At 44.0% G+C, this 18,774-nt stretch overlaps 1 protein-coding gene across 4 annotated transcripts in view; it reads right to left on the bottom strand.

The window, feature by feature from the left end:
- Nucleotides 1-18,774, bottom strand: part of EPB41L4A (erythrocyte membrane protein band 4.1 like 4A) — a 591,957-nt gene that overhangs the window by 451,978 nt on the left and 121,205 nt on the right. For 3 of the 4 annotated variants that reach the window (XM_073550667.1, XM_073550632.1, XM_073550633.1), the window contains exon 2: nucleotides 7,023-7,127. The exons of the other annotated variant lie outside the window; for it this stretch is intronic. In XM_073550667.1, coding sequence (XP_073406768.1) covers nucleotides 7,023-7,127 — 105 coding nt within the window. The remainder of the gene's footprint in view (nucleotides 1-7,022; nucleotides 7,128-18,774) is intronic. 4 annotated transcript variants of the gene reach the window in all.

Genomic DNA, 18,774 nt, shown 5'->3' on the forward strand with positions numbered 1-18,774 from the left:
TAGCACCCTCAGCCTAATACTTGGTTGCACAACCTTTAGCCAAAATAACTGCGACCAACTGCTTCCGGTAACCATCAATGAGTTTCTTACAATGCTCTGCTGGAATTTTAGACCATTCTTCTTTGGCAAACTGCTCCAGGTCCTTGATATTAGAAGGGTGCCTTCTCCAAACTGCCATTTTTAGATCTCTCCACAGGTGTTCTATGGAATACAGGTCTGGACTCATTGCTGGCCACCTTATAAGTCTCCAGTGCTTTCTCTCAAACCATTTTCTAGTACTTTTTGAAGTGTGTTTTGGGTCATTGTCCTGCTGGAAGACCCATGACCTCTGAGGGAGACCCAGCTTTCTCACACTGGGCCCTACATTATGCTGCAAAATTTGTTGGCAGTCTTCAGACTTCATAATGCCATGCACACGGTCAAGCAGTCCAGTGCCAGAGGCAGCAAAGCAACCCCAAAACATCAGGGAACCTCCGCCATGTTTGACTGTAGGGACCGTGTTCTTTTCTTTGAATGCCTCTTTTATTCTCATGGTCTGAGGAGGCAAAACTGCAACTGCAAGCATGCTTTGAATGCACGGACTGGGAGGTATTCCAGGAAACATGCTCGGGTCTGGATGAATGGGTTGATGCAGTGTCCTCATATATCCGTTTTTGTGAAGACACGTTTATTCCATCCAAATCTGTCCACTTTCGGGGAAACAACAAGCCGTGGTTTACAAATAAAGTCAGATTGATCCGTAAGAGAAAAGAGGAGGCTTATAAAGCAGGCGATATTACTGAATTCAAGAAACTTAGGAACTCGCTATCTAAAGAGATCAAGTTAGCCAAACACGAGTATGCAAAGATTCTGGAGGAAAGGTTCTCATCAAAAGATACTAGATCTGCATGGAGAGGATTAAGAGAGGTCACCAATTATAAAAGCCACCCCACTATAGTGAACCCCAGCAGAAGTCTGGCAGCAGAGTTAAATGAATTCTACTGCAGATTTGAGGCAAGCTCTACACACAGTGGCTATTCATCTCTAAGCTCCTTAGTCTGTTCATATAAAGATCATTCATTGTGCAACACCCAAGTAGTGATCTCCGAGGCAGAGGTGATACGCATCCTGAAGGGACTTAAGGTCAAAAAGGCACCTGGCCCTGATGGTGTATCTCCAATGTGTCTGAAAGTATGTGCTACCCAGCTTGCCCCTATACTGACAAATATATACAATGTGTCACTGAAAGAGTGCGTTGTACCTCAGTGTTGGAAAAATTCCACAATTATCCCTGTCCCTAAGAAAGTGGGATCCTCTGAGTTGAACGACTATAGACCAGTAGCACTCACATCTGTAGCTATGAAAGTCTTCGAAAGAATTATGATGTCCCACCTGATAAAATTCACGCAGAAGCTATGGGACCCGCTTCAGTTTGCCTATAAGGAGAATCGTTCGGCAAACGACACTGTCAATCTGGCACTGAAGTACATTTTGGATCATACAGATGAACGGCACTCATATGTCCGGATTCTTTTCATGGACTTTAGCTCAGCGTTCAATACCATTGATCCGAATTTACTTCATAAGAAAATGGTAGCTCTTGGAGTCCCTCTCAACTTATGCTTGTGGATTTATAACTTCCTGACAGCCAGGATACAGAGTGTAAAAGTTGGACCATTCACTTCGGACACCTTGGTCACAAACATCGGGGCACCTCAGGGGTGTGTTTTGTCCCCGTTACTGTTTTCTCTCTATACGAATGATTGCATCTCTTCAGCAGACTCAGTAAAAATCTTGAAATTTGCCGATGATATGACACTGATTGGTCTCATCAGGGGAAATGCTGAAGACTTGTATCGGAGTGAGGTGGAAAGAATATGTGACTGGTGTAAAGCCAATAATCTTGTACTCAACACTAAAAAAACTGCTGAGATGGTTGTGGATTTTAGGAAAGATCAACATGAGATACTTCCAATCTACATCCATGACGAAGTGGTTCTTAGGGTCACAGAGACCAAATTCCTTGGTGTTATCATCTCTCATGATCTTAAATGGGGGAAAAACGTGGATGCTGTTATAAGAAAAGCACAACAGAGGATGTTCTTCCTGCGTCAGCTGAAAAGATATGGTTTGTCTAAGAATCTGCTGATCTTATTCTTTAATGCTGTCATCAGATCTGTGATTTGTTCCTCTCTGATAGTCTGGTATGGGGGAGCCACTGCGCATGACAAACTCCGCTTACAAAGGACTTTCAGAACAGCAGAGAGAATTATAGGCTCCCCCCTGCCTAAAATCCAGGATCTTTATGATAAGAGTATTCGATCCCACGCATTGAAAATTTCATCCGATCCCTCTCACCCGGGACACTCCTCATTCCAACTACTCCCTTCAGGACGTCGCTTCAGAGTCCCCAAATGCAGTACCAACCGCCATATGAACAGCTTCTATCCACTCTCTGTTCAACAATTAAATCGTCATGTGTAGACTATATACTGTATCTGTCTTGTTAGATGTTACTTGTTGTATCTGTTGTTATATATTATGTTGCCTCTTTGCCACAAAGAATTCCTTGTATATATGTAATATGTACTTGGCGATAATAAATTTGATTGATTGATTGATTCTCCTGTAAACTCTATGTTGATGCCTTTGCCCAAAAAGCTCTACTTTTGTCTCATCTGACCAGAGAACATTCTTCCAAAACGTTTTAGGCTTTTTAGGTAAGTTTTGGCAAACTCCAGCCTGGCTTTTTTATGTCTCAGGGTAAGAAGTGGGGTCTTCCTGGATCTCCTACCATACAGTCCCTTTTCATTCAGACGCCGACGGATAGTACGGGTTGACACTGTTGTACCCTCGGACTGCAGGGCAGCTTGAACTTGTTTGGATGTTAGTCGAGGTTCTTTATCCAACATCTGCACAATCTTGCGTTGAAATCTCTTGTCAATTTTTCTTTTCCGTCCACATCTAGGGAGGCTAGCCACAGTGCCATGGGCTTTAAACTTCTTGATGACACTGCGCACTGTAGACACAGGAACATTCAGGTCTTTGTCAGATGGACTTGTAGCCTTGATATTGCTCATGCTTCCTCACAATTTGGTTTCTCAAGTCCTCAGACAGTTCTTTGGTCTTCTTTCTTTTCTCCATGCTCAATGTGGTACACACAAGGGCACAGGACAGAGGTTGAGTCAACTTTGATCCATGTCAACTGGCTGCAAGTGTGATTTAGTTATTGCCAACACCTGTTAGGTGCCACAGGTAAGTTACAGGTGCTGTTAATTACACATATTAGAGAAGCATCACATGATTTTTCGAACAGTGCCAATACTTTTGTCCACCCTCTTTTTTTGTTTGGTGTGGAATTATATCCAATTTGGCTTTAGGACAATTCTTTTTGTGTTTTTTCATTTAAGACAAATTAAATGAAGATAATAATAACAAATTTGTGTTTGCAATCATTTTCAGGAAGAAACTGAGTATTATCCGACAGAATTGCAGGGGAGTCAATACTTTTGGCCACAACTGTGTGTATGTGTGTGTATATATATATATATATATATATATATATATATATATATATATATATATATATATATATATATATATATATATATATATTATTGTGGTGTAGTGACCACTGTGTCCGCTAGGGGGTGCTGTGTGGATGTCCGAGGAGAGAGGATGAATGGCAGAGTCAAGAATGACCATTATGTATCTAATGGTGGGTGGCCTTGAGATGGAGACTGATGTGTGTATTGATCAGCAGTGATATTGCTGAGGTGTTGTTTCAATGTGTCAGGGAGAAGTCTCCAGGTAACTAGGGAGATGGGCTGACCCAGTTACCTACAAACCCACCCAGGGGGTGTGTTTAAGGACACTATTGCAAAGAGTTTGTGAATGGGTCAAGGACCTGTGATGAGGTCATAGCCATGTGACACGGTGGGCGTGGCTATGGACCATATATGGTGGCCAGCGTAGGTCACATGTGGTGAATGCTGGGACTCAGTTGGTCCAGTGTGGAAGGTCCCGCTGAGATGGGGCTTCCTGGCTAACAGCCTGTGAAGTGGCTGTGAGTAATGGCGACGTGTGCCTGTTAGTTCCCTGGCCTGGAGGGAATGAACGTGTGCAGCATGGTGAAGCAGCATGAGGAAACCCTGACAGGGTGAGATAACTTGGGGATAGGAAGCCTGCACATTGATCAGTGCATAACTTATATGGCTACAGGATAACAGAGGGAAACTGTGTAATGGACGCTATGCTGATTATATGCTGTTTTGTGTTGCTGTGATGGTTTATGATGCTGAATAAACCGAAGGGACTATGATTGTTTTGTGGAAAACCCGTGCAGGATCTGGTTTTGTGGCGGCTAAGCGAGTATCCCCTACTTGAATGACAGCGCTACCTCACAATATATTATAGATAGATAGATAGCGTGTAAAATAAGTACTGAACATATCACCAATTTTCTAAGTAAATATATTTCTAAAGGTGGAATTGACATTAAAATTCTCAAGTAACAACTCATCCAATCCACCCAGATAAATGACTTAAAACTCTAAAATATTCATAAATTATTTGTAATAATGAGAATTGACACAGGGAAAAAAGTACTGAACACGAAGAACTAGAGGTGCAAAAAGCCATGGAAAATCATGATTCTAGCGGAAATCTATCAGTAATTAGAAAGCAATCCTGCCATTTGGTGAAAAATGGCGGCAACTGGTTGAACTAATGGTTAATAAAAAGGTGTATAATTACCAAGGTGCCACACCACAAACCAGTGAGTTGTCGCAAGACCTTTGCAACCTTATTGTTGCAATACATACTGAAAGCATTGGTTACAGAAGAATTTCTATATTTCTGAAGGTTCCAGTGAGCACTGTTGGTGCCATAATCTGGAAGTGGAAAGAACATCATTTCACCAAAAACCGACTGACTATGTGATCTCCGCAAGATTTCAGACAGAGGAGTGAAAATAATTTTGAGAAGAGTTGTCCAAGAGCCAGGAACCACCTGTGGAAAGCTACAGAAAGACCTGGAATCAGCAGGTATAATTGTTGCAAAGAAAACTATAAAATAATGCATTCAATTTCCATGGTCTGTATGCACGCTCACCAAGCCTGACTCCATTGCTGAAAAAGAAGGATGACCAAGCACGTTTAAAGCTTGCTTAACATATAGACAAGCTTGTGAAATATAGTCTGGTCAAGGAGACCGAAATTTAACTCTTTGGATGCCATAATACTCACTTTTTTTTTTACACGCCAAAAAGCACACCATACCAACAGTGAAATCTGCTGCCATCTACCAGGATGATGAAGATAAAATGGTGGTGGACATTTCGGTTAGACAACGATCCACACACACAGCCAAGATATCTGTATTTTGGGGACTATAAAACGCTCCAGATCACAGGACGCATCACACATTTAGTGGAGTAAAATAAAAAAGATGCGTCATATAGTCAGATTTTATGGTAGTTTACCGGGGGGGTGGGGAGGGTGACTGCGATGGAGCGGGGTCATGGGAGTCAGGGTCGTTGTTGCAGGAGGTCTGAGGTGGCAGCATTTATAGGGCGATGCTAAGGATACCAGATCTCAATCTGCACATGCGCTGCGCCTCCGTTGGCCATTTTCCAAAAGCCCAAAGCAGGGAAATTGCCACCGAGATTTTATGAAATCCCAGGGCCTGCAGCCTCAAACCGCCAGGACACCCTTTCCTCCCAGTACGGGACCACAGCATTGTTCCACTCCTGTCGCCACTGCTACCCTCCTGCAGCAGCAACCCTAACTCCTATCAACCCACACCACAGCAGTCGGCCGGTAAGCTACAATTGGATTAAAATATGAACCCCCCCATTTATCACCCAAATTTGAGGGAAAGAAAGTGCATCTTATAATCTGAAAAAAAATAAAAAAAATAAAGGCAATTGGTTTCAGAAAGAAAATAATCCAACAAAAGAAAAAAAAAAAAAAAAGTCTGAGGATGTGAAACAGCTGTAAGGCCTGTTTCACACTTAAGTTTTTTCTGTGTGAGAGAGAGATAGAGAGAGAATTTTTCGCCGCTTCCGGAACGGCATTTCATGGTTAAAATGCCTCCCGGAGTAAAGCTTCCGGGCATGCGCACTTAAAAATAGCAGACAGTCAAGGCAAAAAAAACGTTGCATTGTCAGTCTCATCCACCCGCGGATCCGTCAAAAAACGGGTGGGACGGACGACCGTCAGTCAAGATCCGCCACTAATGTAAGTCTATGGGGAAAAACGGAAGTGTGAAACAGACCTTAGCTGCTACTGCACAATTGTCTCCCGTATACATTTCTTGTATGCACTTTATGTAAATAAACAGAAACCTTGGATGAAGATTTATGTGGCAAGTGGCATGAATATACCTCTCTTCATGAAGGAAAAGGAAAATAAAGCTGCTAGAATGTCCCAGCCAATCACCTGACTCCAATGAAAAATTAATGGAAGGAACTAAAGCTCAGAGCTCAAAGAAGGAGCCACAGAAGCTTCAGGATTTGGAGAGTGGAAGAATGGGCCAAAATCACACTTGAGCAATGCATGTGACTAGTTTCTCCATACAGGAGGCGTTTTGAAGCTGTCAACAAAATCAAATGGTTTCGTACAAATTATTAAATACGCTTCAAAAAGCATTACTACAAACAATTTATGTCCGGACATCTATGGTTTGATTAATTTGACTGTGTGGATTGAATGGGTCTGTAATTTATTTGACTTGCTGGTATAGCTGTTCCCACAATTCATTACAAACATTATCACCTCTGTCTCCATCATCACAGTGTAATTTCTCTATCGGTTATTTCAATTGATTGTAACATAGAAAACGCTTTGGTTATAGGAAATCAGGTTTAAAACAAACAAAAAAAGAACGGAAAACATAGCCATTAGTACATCGCTACTTATTCACATCTTGTGACCATGATTGCATCTATAGCGCTCCTTCTCCACGGCTGAGCTACATCAATATTAAAGGTCACAGACAGATGCAATGGTTGGACAAGCAGAATGTGCTCTGTTTCTACTCACCGTCTGATGGTTTCTGTCACAGTACCGTAGCCCAAAGTAATCTATCTCCACAAGGTTTATGTGACGGAATACGTAGTCCAGGACAACAGAGCCTTTAGTTGACTTCTGTGGGAAAGAATGTACAGAATCTATTCAGGAGAATATTTTGGGTTGTCAGCGTCATTCATGCATTCACTACGGCTTTGTGTAAGGAGAGGGGTTTGTATTATTGACCAAGAGCTATGTTTGGCTTCCTCACAGCAAGAGGCTCTTAAAACCTTTGTCGTTGTCTATTCGCTGTACAAAATGCATGAAATGCATGCAAAGGTGCTGCTTTTGTGCTCCTCAGCACCGTGTCTGACAAGTGACAGCCCTTTCTTCAGGGGTGTTTCCTTATCATTTCTATAAACTCATGGCAAGACTGAGAAACACCTGCCGCTGTCCACATGCCACATCATTTATGTAGAAGTGACTGACAGAGTGAAAACATTACACTGAGCACTGGTTCGAGGCAGAACGAAGAATTCCACCAATATCAGGAATTTCAATGCAACTTCCCTTCACAAGATGCTAAACTCCCATATTCAACTACTTTATCATTTCAGAGTTACCTATAAACTCACATGAAAATTTTGATCAGACGCAAGGAGTTCGCCTTAAGGGAACCTTTTAGTCAATTCATGCCGCCCGAACCACAGGCTGGCACAGTTTTATATAACTGTGTATGTTTCATTATGAAAAGCCCTAGGCATTCCAGAAGACAACATGGTTCAGGCAGCATGAATGATAAGTCATGTTGCCTGTAAGGCTTGGGTCAATAGCAACTTTGGTCATACAATATTATTATTGCAGCCCGATTTATTCCATGGCGCTTTACATGTGAGGAGGGGTATACATAATAGACACAAGTACAGTAATCTTAAACGATACAAGTCACGACTGGTACAGGAGGAGAGAGGACCCTGCCCACGAGGGCTCACAATCTACAAGGGATGGGTGAGTATACAGTAGGTGAGGGTAGAGCTAGTCTCGTGCAGCGGTTTGGTCGATCAGTGGTTACTGCAGGTTGTAGGCTTCTCGGAAGAGGAAAGTCTTCAGGTTCTTTTTGAAAGTTTCCACGGTAGGCGAGAGTCTGATATGTTGTGGTAGTGATTTCCAGAGTAGGGGTGATGCGTGGGAGAAATCTTGTATGCGCTTGTAGAAAGGGGAGATAAGAGGGGAGTAGAGAAGAAGATCTTGTGAGGATCAGAGGTTGCGTGCAGGTAAGTACCGGGAGACAAGGTCACAGATGTATGGAGGACTCAGGATGTGGATGGTTTTGTATGTTATGGTTTTGAAATGGAGTTTTTGGGTAATGGGGACAGAGGAGAGGCCGGGGAATAGCGGGGGACAGGTGGATTAGTCAAGCAGCATAGTTCAGAGTAGATTGGAGGGGTGCGAGAGTGTTAGAGGGGAGGTCACAAAGCAGGAGGTTGTAGTAGCCAAGGCGGGAGGAGATGAGGGCATGGACTAGAGTTGTTGCAGATTCTTGGATGAGGAATGTACGGATCCGGGACATATTTCTGAGCTCAAGTCGGCAGGAAGTGGAAAGGGCTTGAATAAGTGGGTTGAAGGAGAGATCAGTGTCAAGGATTACATGAAACCTCTCGCCCGTTGTTCATCCAAAATAACTCATGCAATTTGCCCTTAACTTGTCATCACTTAGCTATTTTTGGGCTGCAATTTTTTTGGAGGAAAAAGACGACAAAATCTCAAACAGGATACAAGCAAGTCAACATTACATGTGGTTTACTTTGTGGCCTACGATGACAAAAATCGCACATGATTTGCCACGGAAATCGAGCAGGTTTTTTTTTGTCAATAGATGTATTTCAATTATTTGAAGGCGTTGACAAATATTAAAATATCATGTTGCCATTTAGGGCTCATTCATAAGTCCTATTTGTACGTACTAGCGTGATCCGTGCTTTTCACTTATCTATGAAAGTCTATGGGGCCATCGCATGCCAATAATTTTTTGTGGACTGACCAGTCAGCAGAAAATCGCAGAGACATGTACAATTTTGATATTTTGATCCAAAGGTCAGAATAAAATCGGCAATAAAAGTCAATGAGTCTGTGAAAAACAAAAAAAATTGGATCACACTCAGATGACATCAGAATGCGGTCCGATTTTCACAGACTGTCAGAATGGAAAAGGTGCAGAAACTTTTTTTTTCCTTTCATGAGAAAAAAAGGATGACCCCCATGTTCAAACTCTCATGAAAATAATCAGTTGGTTTCACTGCGGTCGTCACGTCGGATTACCGGAGCCATTCTACAGTCCTAGTCTAAAGGCCCCCATACACAATAAACAAAAGTTAGCCCAGCCTATCATCATCAGCAGGATCACACAACAGTCTAAAGTGTATGGTGGCCTGACTATCCTGCAACAGATTATGTTGGGGGAGAAGGATCCTGCATGCTGAAACAGCAAAGCCTTATGGCCTCAGACAGAAAAGCCTGTACCAGGAGTCTAACAGCTGCTTTCTCAGAACACAGGAGATCTCAATCAGAGACGTCCTATGTATGGGGCAATTGGGCTAGATGGCCATCACCCAAAAAATAATTTGACCGACACTACAACCAATGTATATGGGGGCCTTAATAAACTTTACGGAGCACCTGCCAAGTGGTGCCCGTTCCAAGGGCAGCATATATGAGACTCTATTATAGGTATAGTGCTATCAAGGAAAACATGTATTTCTATGTAGCTGCACGCTCTGGTCCCAGTGCCAGCAGCAATGCCAGGTTTTCATGCGAGAGACTTGCATGAGCCTACACACAAAAACCATGGAAAATTTACATGTGAATGTAGCCTTACAACATGGACTAAACACGTGGAATTTTAACATGCCCAACACTTTTCTTATAATTTAAATTTATTTTGCGTAAAAAAAAAAAAAAGGATATATTCCAGAAAATAGACGCCAACTTACTAGTATACTTTGTTTTTGAGTAAACACAACGGCAAAATAATTAGCTTCATTAGACCAGTCTCAATTACTTTTTCTCCAATATATACACTGTCAATGCAAAGTTGAATGATTAATGGATCTGCTGCTAATGAAGCACCGATCAATAATGCTCTGCTACAAGTGCTTCTCACTAAATTAGAATATAATCAAAATGTTAATTTATTTTAGTTCAATACAAAAAGTGAAACTCCTATAATATAGAGTCATTACAGAGTGATTGATTTCAAATGTTTATTTCTGTTAATGATGAGAATTATGGCTTACAGCCAATGAAAACCTAAGAGTCATTATCTCATCTCAGGAAATTAGAATACTTTATAACACCAGCTTGAAAAAATGATTTTAGGCTGTGGGCACACGTAGCGTTTTAAAACGCTTACTAAAAACCAGACTCCTTCCCAGAAATCGCACGTTTTTCTCCGCGCGATTTCACCGCGATTTTACCGCGATTATGATCGCGATTTTGCCGCGATTTTCGCGTGCGATATTTAAGCACTTTCCAAGCGATTTGAAGCATCGCTTGGAAAGTGATTGACAGGTTGGTCACACTCGTCAAACATAGTGTTTGACAAGTGTGACCAGGTTTTTACTATTAAGGCTGCCTATGCGGCATCAATAGTAAAAGATAGGATGTTAAAATGCTTAAAAAAAAATAAAAAAATCGGGGTATATTTACCTTCCGGCGTCCCGCGCTGCATTCCCGGGCCTCAGCGTTCCCAGTAATGCCTTGCGAGACCTGTGATGACGTAGTCTCGCGTTGCTTTAGCGATCTCGCGAGACCACTAGAGTCACGCGAGACTACGTCATCACAGGACCTTGCCGCAAGGCATTACTGGGAACGCTTAGGCCGGGAATGCAGCGCGGGACGCCAGAAGGTAAATATACCCCGATTTTTTATTTTTTATTCTTTTTTTTTTTTTACAGGGGTATGGTACCCAGGGCCTGGAGGACAGTCTCCTCTCCTCCACACCGTGGGTGCCAACCGCACATGAGACGCTTAACTTCCCGCATGGCGGGAAGTAAGCGATTCTCATGCATTCCTATGGGTGCGGAATCGCGGCAATTCTTTGCGATTCCGCACAAAAGAATGAGCATGCTGCGATTTTTTCCGCGATGCGATTCCGCCGCGGAAAAAAGCGCAGCATTAGCACAGCATGTGCGGAATGCCATAGGAATGCATGGGGGGCGTTCTGTACACGATTTTTAAGCGTTTTCGCGCCGAAAATCGCGGCAAAAACGCTTAAAAATCGCTACGTGTGCACATAGCCTTGAAATCCAAAATGTTGGCCTACTGGAATGTATGTTCAGTAAATCATGCAGGGCTGTGGAGTCGGTAAGCCAAACCTGCGACTCCGACTCCTCAATTTCCCTTACACCGACTCCAACTCCGACTCCGACTCCCACACATATTGCTTATATTTAAGTGAAAAATTTATTGTAGTACAATGTGAACCTCAGACATTTAATTATTTTTATGATCCAATAATCAAGATATTTAGAACAGAATATATATTGGTGTACTACCCGGTTTTCATTCTTTTTGGTACAGATACGATATGGATAGACAGATATGGATAAATGGATAGATAGAGCAGATTTCTAATCTGCTTTTGCTATTGAGTAACATTATCTATGAGCTCAAAAACCTTTCAGGTGATGCAGTTTTTTAAAAAGATGATCAGCTTTTGCAGCTGAAAAACGTATCCTCAAAAAACACAGGAAAAACACTGTGCGTGAATGTAGCCTTAGATCAGGAATAGAACAGCCATTTATAGAACATTTCATAACTTTCCCAAACTCCTATGAAAAAATATTCAGCACATTCTGCATTGAACTACTGTACCCAATTTATTATATATTTTAGGAGTCGGAGTCGGTCCATTTTATACCGACTCCACCAAAATGAGCACCGACTCCGACTCCGACTCCACGACTCCGACTCCACAGCCCTGAGTAAATGCACTCAATACTTGGTCAGGGCTCCTTTATCAGCCTGTGGCACTGCTGAGGTGCTTTTGGAAACCCAGGTTGCTTTGATAGCAGCCTTCAGCTCATCTGAATTGTTAGGTCTGATGTCTCTCATCTTGCTTTTGACAATACCCCATAGATTCTCTATGGGGTTAAAGTGCACCTGTCAGCAGGTTTGGCCGATATAACATGCGTCCATCACCTTTCAGGGCTTATATACAGCATTCTGTAATGCTGTAAATTAGCCCCCAACCTGACCTGGAAGAACTGAAAAATAAGTTTTATTATACTCACCTGCGGGGCAGTCCGGTCCGATGGGTGTCGCTGGTCTTGGTCCGGAGCCTCCCATCTGCTTTCTTCTTGTGGATGACGCGCCCCTGCATCATCCAAACAGGCTCCCCGGCATTGCAGGGAAAGTACTGCAGTGCACAGGTGCTGGGGCTCTTTGACTTTAACCCCACAGAGAATCTGCCGGAAAAGGTCAAACGAGTTTGCTGGCCAATAAAGCACAGTGATACTGCTGTTTTTAAACGAGGTATTGGTACTTTTGGCAGAAGGAAGCATGAAGTGCTATAAAATTTCCTGGTAGACGGCTGCGCTGACTTTGGTCTTGATAAAACACAGTGCACCTACACCAACAGATGGCATGGCTCCCCAAACCATCACTGATTGTGGAAACTTCACACTAGACCTCAAGCAGTTTGGATTGTGTGCCTTACCACCTCTTCCTCGAGATTTTGGGACCTTGATTTCCAAATGAAATTGAACGTGAGTGTGGAAACCACAAAAATTACGACCAAAAGATCCTGTATCATCAAATTATAACATCTTTATTAGAAAAGGACAGAATTGGACAATAGGGGGACATGTGCAAATTGCAAACTAAAGTGCAGCAGTGCTTAAGACGCGCTGGACTGACCCCAGCCATACAAGGGATGTAGTAGAGATATACAAATCTATTTATCAAGAGGCATACAATGTGTTAACACATTAATAGAACATAAATGGCAGTTATCAAAAGTGTACAACAGTATGACACCAGGACAGCCTACACCACCTCCAAAGAAGATCACAGCTATGAAGGCAAATATCTATTACCTATGATCCATATGTATTCAAAGAGCTATAATGCCCCACTATAATGCCTATCAAGCTTTCATGTGCTGCTGCAATAAGTTCAAGCCATTCACATTGCAAATGGGAGGAAAGTAATCATTCCCTCCGGGGGACTTCACTATCACCCACCCAAAAGGGATTAAAAACCCCAAGCCAACATTACCTCAGTGGAACCCTCAGATGACCAGGCAGTCCAAATGTCACCCCGAGGCGCGTTTCGGAGCCTTGCGCTCCTTCCTCAGGGGGCATAGGTGTAGAGCACTTCATGCATATATTTATATGCGCCAACCGGAAGCGCCGCGGGCACGCCACCCGCATGTCTCGCAGCAAATGGAGCCTCCCATCCATGACGCGGCTGGAATGACGCGGGGGCTATCCAGGATGCCTGTTCAACCGCCGCTGGGACTTCAGACCCAGCCTGTGTGTACCACTCCAGGCCACGCCAGGTCAGAGCCCAAGGTGACTTGACAGTGTTAAACCATGTGTGCAGCTGCTTGCCCCAAAATGTGCCCTGAAATGTCCCAAGTTTGCCCTGGGCCTGTACTGCATGCCCCAAAATGTAACCTAGTATGCCCTCTCTGTGTGTCCCCACGTGCTGTGCTCTGAAATGTGCCCTGAAATCAATGTCCCAAGTATGTCCTGGGCCTGTGCTGCGTGCCCCAAAATCATTTTGGGGCACGCAGCACAGGCCCAGGGCATACTTGGGACATTGATTTCAGAGCACAGCATGTCAGGACACACAGAGGGCATACTAGGTACATTTTGCCTAGTATGCCCACTGTGTCCCCCGACATGCTGTGCCCTGAAATGTGCCCTGAAATCAATGTCCCAAGTATGCCCTGGGCCTGTGCTGCATTCCCCAATATGTACCTAGTATGCCCTGTGTGTCCCCACGTGCTGAGCTCTGAAATGTGCCCTGAAATGTACCACAAATACTCTGTGTGCTGTGCCCCATAATGTACCAAGTTACATGTATACCCTATATGTGCTGTGCCCATTAATGCCAGGTCAGAGCCCGATATGTGTCCTGTGCCTCATTATTTTGGACGCCCGATTATGCGCCCTGTGCCTCCTCCTGTACAGTCTGAGTTTGCCTTGTTTTGTTCTGGGCCTTGCATTTCATTACGGATATTACTCTATAGATCAGGAGTCCCCAGCCTGTAGCTCGGGAGCCACATGTGGCTCGCGGTTCCGTGAATTGTGGCTCGCGACTGTCTGCCAGCTTGGTGCCCCTACTTGTATATGAGGAAAAGGTGTGGCTTAAAATGGGTGTGGCTTAAAATGGGTGTGGTTTTCCTACACACAAACACAGAACCAGTTGTTAAAAATTTGAATCCCACCCCTGCCTACCTCTTCTGACAACCCTACAACCTGCAGTAACCACCGATCCACCAAACCACTGCATGACCAGCTCTGCCCTCACCTATTGTATCTGTCACACTCATGCCCTGTCTGGTGGGCGTGAGCCAGGGGGTTGTGGCCCACAAACCAGAAAACCCTGGAAGGGGGCGTGACTAGAACAGCTGCCTTGGTTTTCGCTGGAGCCTCTGATGGTGAGGTCAGGCTTGTGCGGCAGGGTGGTGTCTGGCTGTGGCTGCTGATCCAACTTGGGGAGACGGGGGCACGGCTGAGACACAGGGCAGGCGGGGCACGGCTGAAACACAGGGCAGGCGAGAGTGGTATATGAAGGAACAGGTAGAGACCTGTTCACACAGTAGGTGCGGTAATGGTACAGGCAGGAATGAACAGATAGAGACCTGTTCACACAACAGGAGCAGGTACAGGAACAGGCAGGAAGGAGTGGAGTATGAAGGAACAGGTTTGGACCTGTTCACACAGGAGGAGAACTGCAAGGCTGCGGAGAAGAATAGTAGAGCAGCAAGAGGTTCTGCAGCAGCAGAACCAAGCAGAACCGCAAGAGTACGGAGCACAGGCAAACAGGAAGGACACAAGGAAAGACACAGCAGGGAAAGAAGCCAAAGACAAGGAGACAGACAGACAAAGGTAGGACAGAGTTCAGACAGGGAAACAATATGAGACAGGGCCAAAGACACAGGGACCAGAGTATATACACAGATACAAAGTAAGACTAGGAGTAACAGCACAGGAACCAGGAAATACTGTCTCCTGGAGGGCGGCAAGACAGGTACAAGACAAAGCTAGGACAAAGACACAGAGACTAGGATATTTTGCATCCTGGACAGCAGATAGACAGTACCAAGCAAAGCTAGGACAAAGACCTCCAGGGAAGGAGGTACACAGAGCTAGACCTGGCAGCTCAGTAGCAAGAGACTAACTGAGTTAACACATTGCACAGGCAAGGTTCCAGTGGGTGGAACTGGCCTAAATACTAGAGGGCTCTTGGTATATGGTCAGGGACACATTAGACAGGTGCACCCTGACTCCATAAGAACCAGAGAGTTCTGGTGCCGCCCCCCTATACACAGCCAGGAAACATGCACAGAGCAGACAGGAGACAGAGCATGGAGATGGAAGCAGACAGAAATCACAGCATGGCCTGGAGCAGTGAGAAAGTCGGTGAGTGGGGAATGGGCGGCCATGCAGCGATGCCAGCAGGGTTGTTACAGTATTCTCACCCAGTCCTTGCAGATTGTGAGCCGTTGCAGGCAGGGTCCTTTCTCCTCCTGTACTAGTCGTAACTTGTATTGCTTAAGATTACTGTACTTGTTTTTATGTATACCCCTCCTCACATGTAAAGCGCCATAGATTAAATGGTGCTATAATATTATTATTAATAATAATAATAATAAAACAGCACTCTGTGTGTGAACAGCCAGCTTCTTTAGCAATGACCTTTTGTGGCTTACCCTCCTTGTGGAGTGTGTCAATGACTGCCTTCTGGACATCTCACAAGTTAGCAGTCTTCCCCATGATTGTGGGATTGTGGAGCCTACTGAAAACAGACTAAGGGACCTTTTTAAACGCTTAGGAAGCCTTTGCAGGTGTTTTTTGTTAATTATTCTAGTTTACTGAGATAATAACTTGTGTGTTTTCATTGGCTATAAGCATCAACATTAACAGAAATAAACACTTGAAATAGATCACTCTGTTTGTAATGACTATATAACATATGAGTTTCACTTTTTGTATTGAAGAACTGAAATAAATTAATTTTTGATGATATTCTAATTTAGTGAGAAGCACCTGTATACAGTGATTGGGTGAGCTCTTGTATGATTTAGAAAGGCATCAATTAACTGATCAAATAGAAGACTATTCCGTCCTCTTACATCCTAGTTCCAGGACTATAGAAATATTTTTGATGATCCCTGATGTTTGAAGACAGATACTAAGAATTCCTGCAATTATATCCTCCATCTCTGTGCTCCTATTGTATCTTGCACTAAAGCATATATAAAAATGTCTTTTATATGTAAAAACAGAAGAGATCATCCACCTGCTTCCTCTGCAAAAACCAGTGTTTGTGTGTACAGATTGCAGAAGGAGCCTCCCCCAGTACTCCAACAGAATAATAATAATTTTTATTTATATAGCGCCAACATATTCCGCAGCACTTTACAATTAAGCGGGGACATGTACAGACAATAAATTCAATACAAGTTAAGACAATTTAAACAGTGACATTAGGAGTGAGGTCCCTGCTCGCAAGCTTACAATCTACAAGGAAATGGGGGGGAAACCGTAGGTGAGAAGTGCTTGTTATTTCAGGTCTGGCAATTATAAATAAGGATTTTCATATAAAGCTGCATCATCCGGTCATCAGCCCGTGTATTTAAGTGCAATAGTCAAGTACCAAGTGCAGTTATCGTGTGCATGGAGGGTGTGGAGACAGATGAATAGTAGGGTGCAGATTCAGAATAATATTTGGAAGGAGGGAACAAAGCAGTTAGTTTAATGAGTAGTTGATGTGGTAGGCTTGTTTGAAGAGATGGGTTTTCAAAGCGCGCTTGAATAGGTCAGGGCTAGGTATCAGTCTGATCGTCTGGGGAAGTGCATTCCAGAGAGCTGGAGCAGCACGAGAGAAGTCTTGGAGACGGAGGTGCGAGGTTCGGATTATGGGGGATGTTAGTCTTAGGTCATTTGTAGAACGGAGGGCACGTGTAGGGCGATAGACAGAGATGAGAGAGGAGACATAAGGCGGTGCAGAACAGTGGAGAGCTTTGTGGGTGAGAGAGATCAGTTTATACTGGACCCTGTAGCGAATAGGTAGCCAGTGTAATGACTGATACAAGATGGAGGCATTGGTGAAGCGGCTGGACAGAAATATGACCCTGGCTGCCGCATTCAAGATGGATTGGAGAGGAGAAAGTTTGGTAAGAGGGAGACCGATCAGAAGAGAGTTGCAGTAGTCCAGACGAGAATGAATAAGAGCGACAGTAAGAGTCTTAGCAGTTTCAAAGGTGAGAAAAGGTCGGATTCTGGAGATGTTTTTAAGATGCAGGTGACAAGAGCGAGTGAGTGATCGGATATAGGGAGTAAAGGAAAGTTCAATGTCGAATATGACCCCAAGACAGCGGGCATGCAGCTTGGGAGTTATGGTTGAACCCTCTAGAAAACCAGTACTGTTGAAGAGAGCCTGACAGCTGATACATGCTGCCTGTAGATTGGGCAGAATCTTATACACTGGCGGTATGACTTCAGCCATGTATGTTTGGCTCTGAAACATTGCAGCTTTTTAAAGAAAAACACACTTTAAGAGCCACTGGGGACTGAGCCGCACTGTATAGACTATTCGGGCAAGTGGGGCCCCAGCAGCTTTTCTCTGCCCACAATCCTAGATTGACAGGTTTCTGCATTTATCTGCCACTCCAGGGCAGTGGGTGGGGAGAAGCTGCCAGTGACCCGCCTTTCTGACCAGTGTAAAGCACCCCACGATCCGTGGTGGCTTCTAAAGTATGTTTGACTCTAAAATGCTGCAGCATTTCAGAAAAACATATACCTGGCCGAGTTCATACAGCCAGGGCCTGATACACGATGTCCAACGCTCGGGCAGCATGCATCAGATGGCAGGCTTAAAGGGGTTGTCCGGGCTTATCACATAATCTCAGTGCATGTCTGGGCTGCAGAATGCTGACAATAACTAATTTACCTTCTGTGGCCAGTTTGCACGGTTTCCAAGATAGGATCTCTTGCTTCTATGAAAAACGTCCAGGGGGTGTGTGTTCTGGCATTGAAATGAGAACTGGTCGTTTCCTCTTCACTAGTTTCACTTTCCATAGATCACTCTGCATCGTGTGTCTGGGGGAGGGGCAGCTGGGTGGTCCTGCTCTCTGCACGGAGGCTGCTAGAGGGGGAGGATTTGTTACTGTGTGAGGAGGGATAGGCTTGTTCATGTGGTCGGGGAGGGCCTGTTGCTATGGAGGGTGGGGTTGTTGCTATAGAGGGCAGGTTTTTAGTAGAGTAGGAGGAAACGACCAGTTCTCATTTCAATGCCAGAACACACCCCCCTGGACGTTTTTCTTAGAAGAGATCATATCTTGGAAACCCTGCAAACTGGCCACAGAAGGTAAATTACTTATTGTCAGCATTATTAGCCCAGATATGCACTGAGATTATGTGAAAATCCTGGACAACCTCTTTAAGCTCCATCTCCTCGACTTAGTCCCATCCCTATGCCTTTTGTTAAACAAAATCAGGAGGGAATTAGCAACTGCAGTACATGACTTTTTTTTTTTACAGCCACAAACAAG

This window comes from Dendrobates tinctorius, unplaced genomic scaffold (assembly GCF_039654945.1).
Source record: "Dendrobates tinctorius isolate UK_male_01 unplaced genomic scaffold, ASM3965494v1 ptg000003l, whole genome shotgun sequence".
Taxonomy (NCBI): domain Eukaryota; kingdom Metazoa; phylum Chordata; class Amphibia; order Anura; family Dendrobatidae; genus Dendrobates; species Dendrobates tinctorius.